At 39.5% G+C, this 20,635-nt stretch overlaps 1 protein-coding gene across 5 annotated transcripts in view; it reads left to right on the top strand.

Moving 5' to 3' along the window:
* LOC131974284 (far upstream element-binding protein 3-like) overlaps positions 1-17,695 on the top strand; it is a 30,762-nt gene extending 13,067 nt beyond the window's left edge. For 2 of the 5 annotated variants that reach the window (XM_059336522.1, XM_059336523.1), the window contains exons 10-18: positions 56-173; positions 1,342-1,442; positions 1,542-1,680; positions 7,394-7,554; positions 9,007-9,077; positions 9,175-9,260; positions 11,688-11,759; positions 13,441-13,538; positions 14,292-17,695. In XM_059336522.1, the coding sequence (XP_059192505.1) occupies positions 56-173; positions 1,342-1,442; positions 1,542-1,680; positions 7,394-7,554; positions 9,007-9,077; positions 9,175-9,260; positions 11,688-11,759; positions 13,441-13,538; positions 14,292-14,300 (855 nt within the window). In that variant the 3' untranslated portion in view covers positions 14,301-17,695. The remainder of the gene's footprint in view (positions 1-55; positions 174-1,341; positions 1,443-1,541; positions 1,681-7,393; positions 7,555-9,006; positions 9,078-9,174; positions 9,261-11,687; positions 11,760-13,440; positions 13,539-14,291) is intronic. The other 3 variants (XM_059336524.1, XM_059336525.1, XM_059336526.1) reach the window with 3 other exon arrangements.
* The last annotated feature ends 2,940 nt before the right edge of the window (positions 17,696-20,635 follow it).

Below are 20,635 nucleotides of genomic sequence, written 5' to 3' on the forward strand. Positions count from 1 at the left end.
TTAGCATTCTAAGGGTCCATGTGAATCACTATTTAAAAGGTACATTCATGTCTAGTCCGTCTCTCTGCAGGTCCCCGTGCCCCGATTCGCCGTCGGCATCGTGATCGGCAGGAACGGAGAGATGATCAAGAAGATCCAGAACGATGCAGGAGTCCGGATCCAGTTTAAAGCAGGTCCGTTTACACCAGGAAACCAGTTTAAACGGCTCCTTTTACACCAGGAAACCAGTTTAAACTGCTCCGTTTACATCGAGAACCCAGTTTAATCTGGTCCGTTTACACCAGGAAACCAGTTTAAAACTAATTTTACAACAAACATATTTATGTTAAACTGGTATATTTACACCAGATTAAATCTGGTCTGTTAACATCAGTATAATCCAGTTTAAACTGGTCCGTCTACACCAATATAATTCAGATTTAACTGATTAATTCCAGTAAAATAAACCAGGTTAAACCTGGTCTGTTTACACAAGTAATCCAGTTCAAACTGGTCTGATAACATCCGTATAATCCTGTTTAAAACTAGTTTGTTCACACTGATATAATTCTGATTTATTTGCACTATTAAATTCCAGTTTAAAGAGTGTTTTACACAGGAAATCCAGAATAAAGTTTTAAAACCCCGTTCATTTTTACATTGAATTCAGTTCACACCAGAATAAAGCATATTAGACTTAGACTTAGCCACTTGAAAAGGAGTCTTGTAGAACCTGATAATGTAAAAACGGACGAACGGGTCAAAAGTTAATAAACATTCAACTTTGACCTGTTGGTGGCGCTAGAGCCCTTCAGCTAGTGTTGCCTACACAGTATCACCACTTGAACTCAAGTAATGGGTGGTCTGCTGTTAAATTATTACAATATTGGGGAATTATTACATTATCAGGACTTGCGAAATGAAGGCTAACCTGATAATGCAATAACCTCCCATTAATGTTATACTTTATTACATTATTGGTAAAAAGTATATTACATTATTGGGAAATGCACTTTATTACATTATCGGGAAGTTGTTACATTATCAGGTTTTATTACATTTTCAGTGGACTCAAGTGCAGATTTTTATTACATTATCAGGGTTATTACATTATTGGGAATTTATTACATTATCAGGTTCTACAAGCGACAAGAGTCAGTTCATATTAAAATCCATTTAAAAACTGGTCCAGTAAATATAGATAACATAATACGTTTGGAGCACTATAATCCAGTTTAAGAAGTTTTTTTGTCAACGATATCCAGATTGAAATGGATTAAAACATGTGATCCAGTTTAAAACCAGTATGTTTGATGGTATAATCCTGATAAACGTGACCTTTGACCTCTTTGTGTCCTTCAGATGATGGCATCAGTCCAGAGCGTGTTGCCATGGTGATGGGTCAGCCAGACCGCTGTCAGCACGCCGTACACCTGATCAACGAGCTCATCCAGACCGCACAGGTAACTCACACACACACACACACACACACACAGACTCAAACACACACACACACACAGACTGTCCTTGTGCTCCTCTTAATCGTGTGTGTGTGTTTGTAGGAGCGTGACGGTTTTGGCTCCGCCCTGCGGGGCGGCAGGGTCAGAGGTCGTGGTGATTGGACTATGGGTTCTCCTGGACCGCTACAGGAAGTGACCTACACCATCCCCGCCGACAAGTGCGGCCTGGTCATCGGCAAAGGTACGACAACAAATGTTTGTTTCTTCGTCGGTGTTTGTAGACTGAAGTCAATATTCCATGTGGTAAAGAACCAGGGTGCAGGGCGGTAAATAACCTTTGTGCGGCGCGGTAAAGAACCTGAGTGCAGGGCGTTAAAAAATCTAATCAAAATTACTTTATTTATCCCCGAGGGGAAATTCAGTTAGTCTGGTAACTCTGGAAGAATGAGACAGCCTGATGGGTGTAGGAGAGAAGGATCTTTTGAGTCCCTCCGTCCTGCAATGGAGAGAGAGGAGCAGTCCACTGCTGTTTTTTTGGTCCATAAAGGTTTTGTGTAGCGGATGATCCGGGTATTTCAGGATGGACTGGAACATGTTGACAGGTCATCTCTCCACCACCTCCTCCAGTGTGTCCAACCTGGCTCCAACCACAGAACCAGTCTGTCAAACTTCCTTACATCTCTGTGTGTGATGCTGCCTCCCCAGCAGACTGCAGCATAAAACAACACACTACCACCACCACAGACTGATAAAACATCTGCAGCATCTTACTACAGGTGTCCAGAGATCTGAGCTTCCTTAAGAAAAAGAGGCGGCTCTGCCCCTTTTTGTAGAGAGCGTCTGTGTTAAGGGACCAGTCCAACTTATTATCCAGGTATACACCTAGATACTTATAACTTGGCACCACCTCGATGTCCACCCCGCAAGTATTCACTGGCTGAGGGGGCGCTTGAACTTGCGGAAATCTCTGATCATCTCCTTAGTCTTTTCAGGTGTTCAGTAGGAGATCGTTCTTGTGACTCTCCAGTCACTGAAGGCTTTTATCAGATCCCTATATTCAGATTCCTGTCCATTCCTGATACACGCCACAATAGCAGTGTCGTCCGAGTACTTCTGGATGTGGCAGGACTCACAGTTGTATTTGAAGTCCCCTGTGTACAGTGTGAACAGGAATGGAGCCAGAACAGTGCCTTGTGGAGCCCCTGTGCTGCTCATTAATGTCCCAGAAACACAGTTCCCCAACCTGACATACTGTGGTCTTCCTGTCAGGTAATCTGTGATCCAGGAGATAAAGGAAAGATCCACTCCCATCTCTGTCAGCTTGTTTTTGAGTATGTTGGGTTGGATGGTGTTGAATGCACTTGAAAAATCAAAGAATAGGATTCTCACATAAGCACCAGTTTCCTCCAGATGAGCAAGGGCACGGTGAAGCATGTGCATGTAGATGTACATGAGCATGTAGAGGACAGCATCGTTCACTCCCATGTGTTGTTTGTATGCAAACTGCAGGGGGTCGAGTTTGTCTTTGACTTCAGCTCTCAGTAGGCGTAGAATCAGCCGCTCCAAGGTCTTCATGATGTGAGAAGTGAGGGCTACTGATCTGTAGTCATTAAGTTTAGCTGGACATTTTATTTTTGGTACCGGCACAACACAGGACATTTTCCACAGTGCCGGCACACGCCCCAACTGTAGACTGAGGTTGAAGATCTTGTGGAGAGGTTGACACAGTTGGGCAGCACAGTCCTTGAGCAGCCTTGGACACACACCATCTGGACCAGCAGCCTTCCCAGAGCAAAGTCTTCCCAGTTCCAACCTCACCCCCATCTCTGTGACAGACAAGGGTGGAGGCTCAGGTGTAAGAGGGGGCGTGGGGGGGTGGGGGAGGATGCTGCTTTGGAGATGTACACATGTTGAAGAGAAGGAGGAGGAGGAGCAGCAGCATTGGCATTGGGTGAGGCCGCTCTATTGAATCTGTTGAAGAACTAGTTGAGTTCATCAGCTCTTTCTACATCACCCGCCACTGGCTGTCTTTTCTTGTTGTAACCAGAGATGGTGCTGATTCCTCTTCCCATTTCACGGATGTTGCTGTTTTGTAAATTTCTCTCCAGTTTCTTCTTGTATTCCACCTTTGCCCTCTGTAGTCGCTTCTTCAATTTATATTGTACTTGTTTGAGCCGTGCTTTGTCACCATCTCTAAAAGCTGCCTTCTTCTCATTGAGGGTTGCCTTTACATCACTAGTAATCCAAGGTTTGTTATTGTGGAAACAGCGTACAGTCCTAGTGGGTATGACTGTGTCTCTACATTGTTGATGTAACTGTTCTCCTCTGTTTCCAGCAACACATTCCAGTCTGTACATTCAAAGCAGTCCTTTAGAGCTTCAGTAGCCTCTGGTGTCCATTTCCTGACTGTGAGTTTAGTTGTAGGCTGCCTCCACACACCGGGATTATAACAAGTCTCCAGAATAACTAAGTTGTGATCCGATCATCCAATTGAGGGCAAGGCAGTAGCTCTATCAGCTTCTTTGACATTAGCATACAGCAGATCAAGGGTTTTATTTTCTCTGGTGGGAAAATTAACAAAGTGTGTAAATCCAGTACGGTGTGAGGAGAGGGGAACATGATTGAAGTCTCCTGATATTATCAGGAATGCTTCAGGATGTTTAATCTGTATCCTAGCAACGAGGTCATGTAGAACTTCACATGGAACTTCAGCAGTTGCCTCGGGTGGGATGTACACAAGTATTGTTATGATATGACTGAACTACCTTGGTACATAATATGGTCTCATACTAACTGCCGATAATTCAATGTCTGGACAGCACATCTTCTCCTTGACAGTAACATATGTAGGACTACACCATCTCTGGTTTACAAATAAAGCCAAGCCCCCACCTTTTTTCTTGCCTTTTTTCTTGCCAGTAGCTTTAGCATCTTTGTCTGATCTTATGACAGTGAAGCCAAGTAGATCCACATTGGAGTCTGAGATGTTTTGATTCAACCATGCTTCAGTAAAACACAAGAGACTACACTCACGGTGTACTTTCTGAGTCTTCACCAATATCTCCAGTTCATCAGTCTTGTTGGGCAGAGAGTTGACATTCCCCATGATGACTGATGGCAGAAAAGTTTTTTTTTTTGCACCAGTACAGCAACCACGACAACACCTCTTCAACTCAACTGATGGTGTCCTCCAGACTTGCTCCATTTCAATGAAAAAAGCTCCTCTTGAATAAACTCTTCTCTCCACAGAAGTATCCATCAAAAATATAAAAAATTTACATATAAACTTAGCGAGTTTGAGCAAAATCAGAGAGCTACCAAACTATGCTGATCCTCCATGAAGCACATTCTGGAAGGAATATATAGGAATAGTGCGGCGTGGCGATGAACTTAAGTGAATCTGAGAGAATCTCTCTGATTGTAACATTTTTTTAATGTCAGAAAAAAAAGAAATACAGATTTATTTATTTTCTGAATGAAGCTATTTTTTAGTTCTGTTCAGTGTTTTTTATTGATTTAGTCTCACTGAACACAGCCGAGAGTTTAATTTTATTTTAAGATTTCTGATTTTCTGTTGAAAATCACATCAACAACAAGCTCCATCAGCCCACTCGAGAGAGACAGTGTGTGTGTGTGTGTGTGTGTGTCTTTGTGTGTGTGTGTGTGTGTGTGTGTGTGTGTGTGTCTTTGTGTGTGTGTCTTTGTGTGTGTTTGTGGAGGTCAAGAGGGTCGAGCAGCAGCTTTCTAAAATAAAAGCAACAGGAAAAAAAGAAATGTCAAGTAGTTGAATGTTTAGACACCATATGGTCTGTTTGTGTGTGTCTGGTGCTCTATTGTCTGTTCGGACACACACACAGACACTCTCACACACACACACACACACACACCGACCGCCTATGTTCACAGGAGACTCAAACTTGTCATTAAAATCAGTTATTTTTAATTCAACAGCATCTGATTCCTTGAAAAATGAATAAGCAAAATGAACTAAAATGAAAAACCAGATTACACATAAGAGCTAAAAGTAGGAATGACTTTATTAATGATTAATTTATGGAGTAAAATTTTACTTGTGAGCACATTGAGACAATGTGTCAAAAATAATAATAATCCTTAATTTTACAGTCAACAGATAAGCACACCAAAAGTGTATTTTTTATTAAGAAATATAAAAACCTTTTATTAATGTTTATATGGTTAAACTAATAAATTTAATAAAACACACATTGGCATTTTAAAATAAGCAGATCATCAGGAGACAGACAAAATAAATGGGATAAAATCACATTTAAAGCTGATAAAATGTTATTTAAAATGTTTGAATGCAGAAATTAAAACCTGTTGAAAGAATAAGAGAATAATGTGAGATGAAGTCTGAACCAGATGGAGATTTATTCAGGTTCAGACTCCTCTCGCTCCTCGCTCTCCTTCTTTCACCTCATAAAAGCTCCATTAACGGGCTCCTCATTTGGTTAACAAAGAGTTAATGACCTCAGGAAATTCTGCTGACCTACAGGAGCAGGAGAAGGAGGGAGAGAGGAAGAGAGAGGGAGGAGGAGGGAGAGAGGAAGAGAGAGAGGGAGGAGGAGGAGAGCGAGAGAGAGGGAGAGAGCGAGAGAGAGGGAGAGAGGAGGGAGAGAGAGAGGAAGAGGAGAGAGGAGGAGGAGGGAGAAGAGGAGGAAAAGAGGGAGAGAGTGCTTTGCTTCAACTTCCAATAATCTCTCAATTTAAAATGTATTTTATTCTTGTTCTTAGTTCCCAACAAAGGTTCCACGTCAGTTTCTAAAGTTTTCATGCTGAAAGCCTGAAGCAGGTTTCTGATCCTCAGCTGCCACAAAGGAAAGAAAATTATCTAATTTAATTAGAACAGCACCTTTAATATCACCTTCACACATTTTTACAATAAATAATGATAATAAAACAGAACATAAAATTTACAATTTTTAAACGTGACCAACATGCAAAAATAAATATTAAACATATAAAAATGTAATAAACAAAAAAAACTTTAAATAATGAAAAATGAAAATAGATTATCCCTAAATAAGTAAATGTATTTAAAATGTGTATATTTTTATATAATGAATAAATAAATAAGATAATTTTAAAAAGTAATGAAAAATTAAAATAAAGTATCCCTAAATAAATGAATGAATTCAAAATGTTTATATATCTTTTATATAATGAATAAATAAATACTTTTCTTTTTTTTTTTTTAGAAAAGAAACATTTCAGAGTAACTATATCCACCAATCAGCCTGATGTTTTGTGATATTCACTGATGGAAGTTTGAGTTGGAATAAATCTCTAGGAGGAAACGCTGATCTGCTGTTAGCAACATTAGCTCTGTAGCATTTCCTGCAGTTCTTTAACCCTTGTGTAGTCCTCCCGTCGACTACGCCATAGACATCTTATACATAGACGCAGCATCAAACGCTAACTGCTCACTGGGCCGACGAGATGCTTGGCTGCCATCTTGGAGTGGTGATCCGCTCCACTCAGTGTAATTCTTCGGCAGGAGCAATGAAATGTCAGCGCATTTAATTAATCTTACCTCACTGAATACCACTGATTTTCACACGTTTTTTTGTCATACGTGTAGCTACGATAAAGCTCATGTTTTGGCATGTTTTATTATTCATAGTTTGCTTAACAGTAATAGAATATTCTTATATGTTATAAGTGACCAGACGTCCGAGATCAAAACTGGGAACATAATCCCCGAGAAGGGGGACAAAAGCAGTCTTCAGGGGTCAAAAAAAATGTATAAAACGCTTAAAAATGTATGAAGAAAGTTAAAATTAATTTTATGTATGAAGGATCCAGAGTAGTAAGTAATGGTATGATGAAAATGATTTGTGGTCAAAAGGAGCCCAGGACTACAGGAGGGTTGTTTTCCTGAAGGAAAACTGTGAAATAACTGTGTGTGTGTGTGTGTGTGTGTGTGTGTTCAGGTGGGGAGACCATCAAGAGTATTAACCAGCAGTCTGGAGCTCACGTGGAGCTGCAGAGGAACCCGCCCCCCTCCACCGACCCCAACACCCGGGTCTTCACCATCAGGGGCACGGCCCAGCAGATGGACCTGGCCCGCCAGCTCATAGACGACAAGATCGGGGTACACAAAACAAACGCACCGCAACACTCACTTACTGTCCTCCTCCTGAGTCAGAGGGGGGATAATAATAATGTGAATAAGTGTAATCAGCAGCTGTTTAATCACATAAACAGACCATTTTAACTTAATAATTCAGGTTTGTTTGTTGAGATTTAAAAACCTGATTTCTTCTGTTTTTCTAGTTTGTGGCAGAACATTTTTTGGAATCTCTGTAACTCTGAATACAGACACACACACACACACACACATAGACACAGACATACACACACACACACACACACACACATAGACACAGACATACACACACACACACACACATAGACACAGACATACACACATAGACACAGACATACACACACACGCACACACACATAGACACAGACATACACACACACACACATAGACACAGACATACACACACACAGACACACACAGCCTGTGTTCACAGGAGACTCAAATCCACTTGTCATTGAAATAAATTATTTTTAATTTAACAGCATCCGATTCTGTTAAAATTAACTAAAAAAGCAGCTCAAAAGCAGATTACATATAATAATGACTGTATTAATGATTCATTTCTGGATTAAAGTTTGATTTATGAGCACTTTATTGAGACAATAATGTGGCAGAAATAATCCTAATATTTTTTTTCTGGTTTTGGTGTTCATATCTGCAGATCTTTCTGTTGCTTTGATGAATTTCTGCATGATTTCATATTTTATGATCAGATTTCAGGTTAATTCTACTGGCTTCCAGGATAAAATATGTGTCCTTAACTTAAGAAATGATTGCATGGAAAAACAAATTTAGTACATAAACAAGTCACATTCAGCTGAGTTATTTAACACACACACACACACACACACACACACACACACACACACAGCCTGTGTTCACAGCAGACTCAAACTTGTCATTAAAATCAGTTATTTTTAATCAGATCATCAGATTCCCTTAAAAATTAACTAAAATTAAAATGAACTAAAAGTAAATATCAGATTACACATAATTATGACTTTATTAATGATTAATTTTTGGAGTAAAATTTGAATTGTGAGCACATTATTGAGACAATAATGTGTCCGAAATAATCATAATATTAAAGTCAACAGAGAAACAACCAAAAAGTGTATTTTAATTAAATATTTAAATATGAAACTTTAATTAATTGAATTTAATAAAACACAAATTGACATTTTAAAGAGAATGTGTCCTTAATTAAAGAAATTATTGCACGGAAAAACTAATTCAGTACATTAAATGAACACGTTACAGAATTCCACAAACTGTCATACTCAACTGAGTTATTTAGCACCAAACTCCAGTCAGAAATCAGGCAGTTCAAGTGATTTATTGTCAGAAAGTCTGAGAGGAAACCTCCAGACAGACAAACAGGTTTGAGGTGGATGTGATAATTAACCCCTTACCTTCCTCCCGTGTGTCTCTCCTCAGGGCTCAGGGATCATGAGTAACGGAGGCTTCGGCTTCAGCCCCTTCACCCAGGGCCCGGCCGCCCACCAGAAGTAAGACGCACCATGAACCAGTCTGGAGGTTAGATCTCAACATGTTTACAGGTATAAAGACTTACGTGTGTGTGTGTGTGTGTGTGTGTGTGTGCAGCTGTGGCAGTGGGCAGACCTTCCTGACCGGCGTTTGGGGAAACACCTACCAGACCAGCTGGCAGAACCCTGGACAACAAGACCCTGGTAACACACACACACACATTCACAGAAAACACACGCACGCACGCACCCACGCACACACACAAACACACACACACACACACACACACACTCATACATCCTTCAGGATTTATTTATTTGAATGAAGTTTGTTTCAGTTCAGTGGAACACAGAAACTCATTCAGAAGTTGTCTGGTTGTTTTTCTGTAGACACACACACACTTTTTTGGTCAGTTTGGGGAGTTTTTTTCTTTTATGGAGTGATGTTGATAAATGAACACGAGTCGCCGCTTCTGTCCAGGGTCAGATTGACCCCAACAGTATCTACAGGATCATCTCAATACATTAGAATATGATGAAAAGTCAATTTCCAGTAGTTCAAGTGAAATAGCTCCAGTATTGAGTCATATAGATGGACAGACTTTTCAGAGGCCAACATTCCCATATGAAACAGAATTTTAAAAATTGGTCTTAAGTTATTTTAAACATTTTTTGAGACAGTGAATTTTAGGTCTTCATTAAATGTAAGTCATAATCATTATAATAAGAAGAAATTATATAAATTAAGACATGAAATGTTTAATCCTGTGTGAAATGGATCTATATAATGTGTTATTTCCACTTTTTGAATGTAATTACTGACATAAATAAAATTTTCTATCCTGTAGATTCATATCTCTCCATTCTAATAACATTAATAGCATATTATTCATTCTTGACATATCACAGCTGCAGCATCTGCTTGTGTTGTTTCTCGTCTGTCCACCTGTGAACTCTCGGGTCCTCTGAACACAGAAAATATGAGGGCAGGATTTTTAAAGACGCTGTTTCATGTGAACAGAATAAGTTTATTTTCTATTAAAAAGCTGAGGTTTATAAATGAGGATTTGAATGTTTGTCGTGACATTTAATGAGCCTAAAGAACCCTTCACTGTGCCGGCTCGGGGTGAGCTCCTTCTCTCTGCTCGTTTTTGTCTGAGCGGCTCAGCTGTTGGAGCGGTCAGTCGCTGAGCAGAAGGTCGGCGGTTCGATCCCTGCAGGCTGCAGAGCATCCTTGAGTCAATGTTTAACCTTCTGATGAGCAGGTGGCACCGAGAGGCAGCCTCGCCGCTCTCATAGAGAGTGTGTGTGTGTGTGTGTGTGTGTGTGTCTGTGTGTCTGTGTCTTTCTCTGTGTACAGTCGTGTTCAAAATAATAGCAGTCCAATGTGACTAACCAGATTAATCCAGGTTTTTAGTATATTTTTTATTGCTACATGGTAAACAAGGTACCAGTAGGTGCAGTAGATTCTCAGAAAACCAACAAGACCCAGCATTGGTGATATGCAGCTCTTAAGGCTGTGCAATTGGGCAATTAGTTGAAAGGGGTGTAGCAGTGTCTGCCGTTGACTTTACAAACTCAAAACTATTTTGTACAAACGTTTTTGTTTCTAGGATTTAGCAATCCTGTGAATCAATAAACTAATATTTAGTTGTATGATCACAGTTTTTTATAACTGCTTCACATCTGTGTGGCATGGAGTCAACCAACTTGTGGAACCTTTCAGCTGTTATTCCACTCCAAGATTCTCTAACAACATTCCACAATTCAGTTACATTTCTTGGTTTTGCTTCAGAAACAGCATTTTTGATGTCACCTCACAAGTTCTCAATTGGATTAAGGCCACTCCATAACATCAATGTTGTTGGTTTTGAACCAAGATTTTGCTGGTTTAGTAGTGTGTTTGGGGTCATTGTCTTGTTGAAACACCCATTTCAAGGGCTTGTCCTCTTCAGCATAAGGCAACATGACCTCTTCAAGTATTTTGACAAATGCAAACTGATCCATGATCCCTGGTATGAGATAAATAGGCCCAACACCATAGTAGAGAAACATGCCCATATCATGATGCTTCACTGTCTTCACTGTGTACTGTGGCTTGAATTCAGAGTTTGGGGCTCGTCTCACAAACTGTCTGTGGCCCTTGGACCTAAAAAGAACAATTTTACTCTCATCAGTCCACAAAATGTTCCTCCATTTCTCTTTAGGCCAGTTGATGTGTTCTTGTACACACATGTAGTCGTTCAGGAAGAACTCGGGATGCTCAAAGGGAAGTCGGTTCACTAATAGGAGCTATGGTTTGGACAAAAATGCTTTCTGTTTGAGGGGCACTTTCAGTTGTTTTTCTCTCTCTCTCAGTGGCGTCAAACGTCACACACATGTTGAAGGCTTGATCTGTCACAGAGCACAGCGATGGTAGAGATAATATACTGTAAACTACTCGGCAGGGTCAATAATGTATGGCTGAGAGTCAACACACCCAACATTTATTTAGAAGTTTTCTAGTTTGAGCTGTAGTTTCTGAGCTGTAGTTTCTCTGTAGTCCTCTGAGGCCGTCTGTACGTCTGTCAGCAGTATAAAGTTGCAGTGTGTGCAGTGACTCTGACTGGCTGTGTGTTTGTGTGTCTGCAGGTCAGCAGAGCCAGCCTCAGGGCCTGATGGCAGACTACAGTAAGGCCTGGGAGGACTACTACAAGAAACAGAGTACGTCTGTCCGTCCGTCTGAGACAAAGTCAGGATAGATCGTGTTTCTGTTTGTTTGATCAGGATCTCTGGGTTCAGCTCATCTAGAACTAAAAGCCATGTTTTTATTCAACTGTTTGATGTGTACGACAGGGTGGGCACTTCATTTTCCCAAGGGTCACATGAGATACGAGGCTTAATTCTGACTTAATTCTGACTTAATTCTGACTTAATTCTGATCAATATTAATTTCATTGATTTATGAAATGGATGGATTGGTGGGTGGGTTGGTAGGTACAATAGTGTTCAATATAATAGCAGTCCAATGTGACTAACCAGATTAATCCAGGTTTTTAGTATATTTTTTATTGCTACATGGCAAACAAGGTACCAGTAGGTGCAGTAGATTCTCAGAAAACCAACAAGACCCAGCATTCGTCTGCAGCCCTTGGACCCAAAAAGAACAATTTTACTCTCAAAATGTTTCTCTTTAGGCCAGTTGATGTGTTCTTTGGCAAATTGTAACCTCTTCTACACATGCCACATGAGGGACTTTGCGGGGGATTCTTGTAAATAGATTAGCTTCACACAGACGTCTTCTAACTGTCACAGCACTTCCAGGTAACTCCAGACTGTCTTTGATCATCCTGGAGCTGATCATTGGCTGAGCCTTTGCCATTCTGGTTATTCTTCCATCCATTTTGATGGTTGTCTTCCGTTTTCTGCCATGTGTCTTTGGTTTTGCTCTCCATTTTAAAGCATTGGAGATCATTTTAGCTGAACAGCCTGTAATTGTTTGCACCTCTTTATACGTTTTCCCCTCCAATCAACTTTTTAATCAAAGTACGCTGTTCTTCTGAACAATGTCTGGAACGACCCATTTTCCTCAGGCTTTCAAAGAGTAATGCATGTTCAACAAGTGCTGGCTTCATCCTTAAATAGAGGCCACCTGATTCACACCTCACTTGATTGAATGCCACATTGCTATTTTTTTGAACACACCCCTTTCAACTAATTGCCCAATTGCACAGTCTTAAGAGCTGCATATCACTAATGCTGGGTCTTGTTGGTTTTCTGAGAATCTACTGCACCTACTGGTACCTTGTTTACCATGTAGCAATAAAAAATATACTAAAAACCTGGATTAGTCTGGTTAGTCGTAGGTAGGTAGGTACTTTATTAATCCAGCAGCATAACACCAATACAATAAAATAGAGTACAATAAAGTTAAAAACTAGTTTGAATGTGCAAAGTTAGGGTTAGAGTGCAATAGACAATAAAATATAAATACAAGGAAATAATATACAGGAGAAACACTGTACAATATTTACATGAGGGAGAAAATGCAGTAAATGATATAGTTTGAGCTGCTGCCTGTAAGAATACATTATGATCAGACTCAGTACAAAATAGTAAAAACAGTTTTTATGTCACTTTTCCATTAATTTAAATTGTTTTTAATATTTTAACACTCTAGTGTAACACATTTCTGTGCAGGTGCACATGCATGCATATATGTAAATCGCCTTCAAAATAAAAGCACTGCAGTTGTATTGATTTCTAATTTAGGGGTAATTTCATGCAGGCTGGTCAGGGACCCCGGGCCCCTGATGCCCAGGTCTGGTGTACCAAGTTCTTTAATAAGCAGAGACATGTTCTCATGTGTCCTCATGTGTCCTTGTGTCTCCTCATGTGTCCTCAGGTCAGTCGTCTCAGCAGAGTTCGGTGCCAGACTACACTGCAGCGTTAGCAGAATACTACAGACAGCAGCCCTACCTGTGGAACGCCGCCCAGATACAGGTAACACACTCACACACACACACAGCTCTAAAGTTGCATTTAAATAAGAAAGAACAGAATAAATTCAGCGTTTAATAACAATCACTAAACTAAATAAAATTGACTAAAATAAAAAATATTAAATATGATCAAATTACATGTTTGATCTTTTTATTTGAACTTGTTAAAACAAACTAAATATTTATAATATAAAATTTTAATTGAATAGAATAAAATACCATTTTTGATCTTTTTATTTTTTAATATTGATAACAAAAAAATGGAAAAAATATTAAATCAAATGTTCGATTGTTTATTTTGTTTGAATATGTAAAAACAAACTAAAAAATATTTATGTGAAAATTAATTTACAATTGCACAGGAAAAGAAAGAATACAATTAAATGTTTGATTTTTTTATTTGAACATGATAAAGCAAACAAAATATTCATAAGAAAATCAATTTTAAATTGAATAGGAAAAAAAAAGAATAAGGAAATATGATTAAATCAAACGTTTGATCTTTTTTATTTTAACATGTTAATACAAACAAAATATTTATAATAAGAAAATTAATTGAAAATTGAATTGGGGAAAAAAATAATAAAATAACATTTTAACAAAAATAGAATAAAGAAATATGATTAAATCAATGTTTGATTTTTTTATTTGAACATTAATAACAGAATTTTAATAACTAAGTAAATACAAATGTTCACCGTAACCAGAATAATGACGCCACACGCCACAATGATGTCACTTCCTGTCTCTGCAGGATCACTAGAGGCTCCTCCCTCACCGGTGAAGGCCTTGGATGGTCGTCGACGGCAACCGAATCGGGGTTTCCTAGCAACGCTCTGCCGCTTCCTCCTTCCTTTTGTAGAGAAAAAACTAAGGATTAACCGAAAAAATCACGAACTCTTTTCTTTCTGTTTTTTAACCTTCAAAGTTGATATTTTGTCGGGCAGATTTTTTTGGACTAGCCTCGGGTCTCCTCACAGTGTAGACCTGGTTTTTCTTTTTGTTTTATTTTTTATCAAACTTGAACTTAAAGATGTATCAGTGTGGCTTTGAACAAAAAAAAATCCAGTATAATCTATATTTTGTCTAGTTTTATTTTCCAATAAGAAAACGGTATAAGGCTTAGCAGTCTTGAGTAAGAAATCAGATATTATTATTATTATTATTTTGTTTATGATGTTTTAAAGCATGCGTCAGATTGTGTGTGTTGACTCTCAGTTATTTTTTTTTTTATTTTGGCATAGAAATATTTTAAAGGCGTCAGATGGAAATTAAATGTTTTACCGTCAGAGACAAAACTGTTTTTTGTACTAAATTTGTGCTCGCTGGTTGGTTGTTGATTAATTTTACCTGTTCAGTCGTCAGGAAGGTTCCTGTTTCTTTGGTTGGATGATAGTTCTTATTCCTGTATCCATAGTGATCCTTTAGTTTTTATGATGTAATGATGAATAAATGACGATTTATATTGCGTTGTCTAAGCCGGATCTCTCTGTGGTCGAGCAGCGTCGAGACGCTGAGTTTCCGCCTCAAAACTTTCAGACAAAAAGAGGCGACAAGCTTTTTTCTTACAAAGTGAAACTTTATTATTATTGTTGTTGTAACTTAGTTCTGCATTTCTACTTTGCCCATTTGTTTGTAAAAGAAGAGTTCGGAGCTGAACAATGAAGTTATCAAGTCTATTTGCAGTGCGTGATCGCCTGAACCAGCGGGTTAGCTAAACGTGTGTTAGCACGCGAACGATGTTTGTTAGCGAAACGACGTGTGTTACCTCAACGTGTGTGAGTGAATGTTTCTGAATGTTAACTGGTGTTAGCTTAGCAGTGTGTGCCTGTCTGTCCGCTGTGTGTTAGCAGTTAGCTTAACATGTTCGCTAACTTTTTGCACTCGCGACTTATCGTAAATAACCGAGAAACTTTAACGCCAGCCTACCGAACGTCTCAATAAATCCCAAATAACACAAATATAATCCACTTGCTAGTTAAAAGCTTCCTACCTCCTAGCCTAGCTTAGCTAGCTAATAAACTGTAAAATCTAAAACATTTAATATCATTTATCTACTTTAATTATATATGAAATTATTATTATATTATAAGAAAGCAACATCTTTGAGTTATCTATCAGCTTTTCTGATTCTCCCAACATGACGCCAACGTAGCGTTAGCTTAATGTAGCTTCAGCCAAACGTTCGTTAGCTGAATTATAACTTTAGATTTCTCCAATTTTGTTTTAAAAACTGTCAGCAAACCAGAGACAAATTTAAATAAACATAAAATCCACTCGGCTAGTTAAAGCTAGCTTAGTTTATATTGGCTAGCTTTAACTAGCTAAAAGCTAGTTAGTAACTATGCAGCTAATTTTCCTGCTAAAAAACTACAAAATCAATATAAAACAGTTAAAATAACGAATTAAGGCCCAAAATGATTTATCTACTAGAACCTCTTTCACCCAATTAGTGTTTCAAGGACGTCAGCTTAATGTTCGTTAGCTAAATGTTCGTTAGCTGGACGTTCGTTAACTGAATTATTTGTGAAACGGTCTCCCTCCTGTTTCCTTTTTTAAAAGAAAAATAGTGACAGAATGACTCCGGTGAACTTCACTGGCATTAAAATTTAAATAAACGGATAAAATCCACTCTGCTTAGCCTAGCCTAGCTAGCTTTAAATAGCTGCAAAGGTATTTTCTTCTTATTTTTCCAGCCAAAAACAAACTGCCAAACTGAATAACTGACTATAAAAACTTCATGTGAGCTTCATAAAAGCCTGTTAACAACACAGCAGCAAACAGAGAAACGTCTTTAAATAATTTGTCGCGTCGCAAAAATGTTCATTAATGAGCAAACACATTTGCGTAACTGTGTGTTTGTAGTTTAATGGTGCCGGATGTTTGTTAGCTGAACTGTTTCGTAAACTGATATTTGTGGTGTGTGTGTGTGTGTGTGTGTGTCTGTGTGTATTAAGGCTGGATTGTTTTTCTCATTTCGGATCTTTTTTCGGCTCTTTTCTACATTTTGAGAAAGTTAAAGTGTTTTTCTTTGCTTTTCTTCTTCAAACCAGCAGGAAGCTTGATCTGCGAGTCGTCTAGTTCAGGAAGCTTTTCATCCAGAAACACTTTGTTAGATTATCAGAAGCTTTGTGTCCCTGTGGTGTCCAGCCTTAGTGTGTGTTAGCGGTCTGTATGTTAGCGTTAGCTGTGTGTTAGTGTAGCATTGTGTGAGCGTTGTCGTGTCGGACCACAGAGAGGTTCGTCTTCGTTGATCTGGCGTCTGTTGAGTTGAATCTTGAATCGGTGGTTCTGCTTCTTGTGTGTGTGATGATGATGATAATAATAATAATGACAACGATAATAATGAGTTCTCCTGTTTGGGGGTCTATTTAAATCTCTTTATCCAGTTTTGAATATTCAGTTTGTCGATAAGATAATATGGTTTGTGTAAATTTCCACTCTCTGGCGGGTGCTCTCCAGTTAAAATGTACTTTGTTATCCTGTTCAAATGATATTGTTTAATTCACATGTTGTGTCTAACCGATTTGCAAAGAGAAGCTGAGTATGTGTTTATTTTCTCAAGACTGCTAGGCTTACTGTCTCTCTCTCTTCTTGTCTGTCTGTCTCCGTGTCAGGCCGGCGCCACGTTTAAAAAGCCGTTTGTGATGTTTCAGCACGTCTGATTGGACCGTGTGACCAGCTGACGTGTTGAAGCGCCAGGCGGCTTGTTGGCGTGGCTCCTCCGGGCGGCGGAGCGCTGTAGTGAGGGGGTTTTACTCCCCGAAATATAATTAAAACACACTGGAGTGGACGGGGGGCGGAGTCCGGTCCAGTTCAAGGCTCAGTGAGTCTGAACTGGTCTCTAACTGGTCCCATGAGCCCTCCCGGCGCCCAGAACGGACCGGACACGCTCCACCGGACACTCCGGTTTAGATCTTCCTAGTCCCGCCCCCTCGTCCTGAAGGGGTGACGGGGAGCTTTTTGGTTTCTTGGTTTCTGTTGTTTTTCTAATGGACAGACGTCCTAACTGTAACCTGCAGATTTTTCTATTAGATTCTATTGACAGATAGAGTTGTGTATGAACCCGAGCCACGAGACTGTCGGTGGCCGAGGGAGAGGAAGATGATGATGATGATGATTAACATGAGGGCTAATAAACAGGCTCATTCTTTCTGACTGGTGTGTGTTCATAATTCTGGTTCAGTCTCTCACCCACAAATGCAAAAGAAACTAAATTAAACTAAAATGTTGTGAGATTAAAGTGCACAAAAAGTCCTGGAGACTCCATGCGATTAGACTTTCGTTTTCAAGTTCATGATTCTGTTAAATTTAAGCTTTTGTTTGTTAGGTCTCAGTGATTTTGTTTCAGACTTCTTCCTGCACCAGTTAATTCCCAAAAATATTTATTTCTCTGACATGTTGTCTGGGTTAATACTAATAAAAACTTTTCTAACTAATCCAGGTAAACTAGATTAAACCAAATTGTAATGAGATTTGGAAACATTGGACAAAAGTCCTAGAAAACCGTTTTTTGAACAAGTTCTTGGAGCGGTTTCTCAGCAGTATGAGGTGGGAAATTGGTACGAAAATGCAGAAAATCTGTGTGAGACTTGTTTTTGGGTCCGGTGAGAATCCCCCCCAAAAACTAACTGACTTAATTTCTTTGAGCACTTTTAAATCCAAACAGAGTTATTGAGGCCAATTCCACAATATGCACTTGTTTCTCATAACGCGTTTAAGGTCTGTCTTATGTAAATATGTAACTGTATTCTGTGTTTGCTGCCTCTTGGCCAGGGCTCCCTTGAAAAAGAGGTTCTTAATCTCAATGGGACATTTCCTGGTTAAATTTAAAAAAAAATCTTAATTACAGGTGCACAAATCCTATTTTACAAGTCACAGATTAAAAAACTGACACGCTCACATTTTTGCTCCTATTGTAGTATATTTGGTGCAAAACATTTGTGTGCCTGTATCAAACAATGTGAAGTTGTGGACAAAATTTGAATATGTGCAAATCTGAATGTGAACTTGTGCAATAAATGCATCAATTAAAGTTCTCCCTTGCTACGACGGATTTCCGTCATTTGACTTCACAGAGGCCACTTATGAGATCAATAGCCGTGTTTCCTTTAGGGGGAAGAGTGGCCGCTCTGCGTGTCTCCATTACAAAAAGGCCCCTAGAGGGATTTATGAGGCTCCGGAGGTCACGTATGGTTTTCGATCGTAGCGTAATCGATTAGCGACAGTTTCGACCGTGATTACATACGCAATGGATTAAATGCGGGAGACGCAACTGTGGCCACCGTCGCTAACTGTGCACAACGTCCGCCGCTGATCATAAACTTAGTGATGGTGAATTAACCGGCATTGCTGAATGTGCACAGTGTTCGGTGCTTGTTGTAAACAAACAGAGATCGCTAAGTGAACACCTCCTGCAGCAGCAGCACATACAGTAGTGTTCAAAATAATAGCAGTCCAATGTGACTAACCAGATTAATCCAGGTTTTTAGTATATTTTTTATTGCTTCATGGCAAACAAGGTACCAGTAGGTGCAGTAGATTCTCAGAAAACCAACAAGACCCAGCATTGGTGATATGCAGCTCTTAATGCTGTGCAATTGGGCAATTAGTTGAAAGGGGTGTGCTCAAAAAGATGTCTGCCGTTGACTTTACAAACTCAAAACTATTTTGTACAAACTTTTTTGTTTCTAGGATTTAGCAATCCTGTGAATCACTAAACTAATATTTAGTTGTATGACCACAGTTTTTTATAACTGCTTCACATCTGTGTGGATGGAGTCAACCAACTTGTGGCTCCTTTCAGCTGTTATTCCACTCCAAGATTCTCTAACAACATTCAACAATTGATTTACATTTCTTGGTTTTGCTTCAGAAACAGCATTTTTGATGTCACCCCACAAGTTCTCAATCGGATTAAGGTCCACTCCATAACATCAATGTTATTGGTTTGGAACCAAGATTTTGCTGGTTTACTAGTGTGTTTGGGGTCATTGTCTTGTTGAAACACCCATTTCAAGGGCATGTCCTCTTCAGCATAAGGCAACATGACCTCTTCAAGTATTTTGACAAATGCAAACTGATCCATGATCCCTGGTATGTGATAAATAGGCCCAACACCATAGTAGAGAAACATGCCCATATCATGATGCTTCACTGTCTTCACTGTGTACTGTGGCTTGAATTCAGAGTTTGGGGCTCGTCTCACAAACTGTCTGTGGCCCTTGGACCCAAAAAGAACAATTTTACTCTCATCAGTCCACAAAATGTTCCATTAGTTTCATTAGTATTTCTTTAGCAGGTGTCAAGTAACCTGGAACATGATTCACACACTGCACATGACTTGGTTGTAGCGCAAATAAAATTTCAGTCAGGAGATTTTTTTTAATTTAATCCATGTAAATGTTCAATGTATGTGAAATTTCTCACAAAAATATTTGTGTTCTTTCAAAACACAAATCTATAAGTACAACTGCTCGAATCTTCCCCACGAGTCACAGATTCTGTTTCCTTCAACTACAAATCACAAATTGCGCCCCTCCACTGTGGTATGTGGTGCAGAACGATCTGTGCATTCAGTCTATGGAGCAAAGGGCAGGTGCTGATCTGAGATTGACTGATCCCACAGCCAATCAGAGGAGAGGGCCTTTTGTTTACATGTGGAGTAAGAAGGGGAAGAAGAGTTGCCGCCGGTGGATTCAGCAGTGCATGGCGTGCTAAACTAGCAGCAGCCGTGATTCCTTTAGGGGGAAGAGTGGCCACCGGGAAAGTCTCAGGCCACGCCCTCTCAAACGTCTGCTCAGTCAGCGTGTCTCCATTGCAAAAAGGCTCCAGAGACTGGACGAGACTCCGGAGGTGACTGTACCGCTCAATTCGTTCTTACTCTTCTTAACGGGCCACGGGCTCAAATCTTTTGCATCAATAATACCGTCATACCGGGCCCCCCTAGCCAGCTATTTTTCCACACTGTCTGGCTGCTCCATGTCTGAGTGGAAAACATGTTGACTGTGAAAAATGGCTCACATTGAGCTCTCAAAGTGGACGAGGTTGATCATGGTTCTTTTTCATTATTCACTAATACTTAGTATTAGAGTAATT

The sequence above is a fragment of the Centropristis striata genome, chromosome 7, assembly GCF_030273125.1.
Source record: "Centropristis striata isolate RG_2023a ecotype Rhode Island chromosome 7, C.striata_1.0, whole genome shotgun sequence".
Taxonomy (NCBI): Eukaryota; Metazoa; Chordata; class Actinopteri; order Perciformes; family Serranidae; genus Centropristis; species Centropristis striata.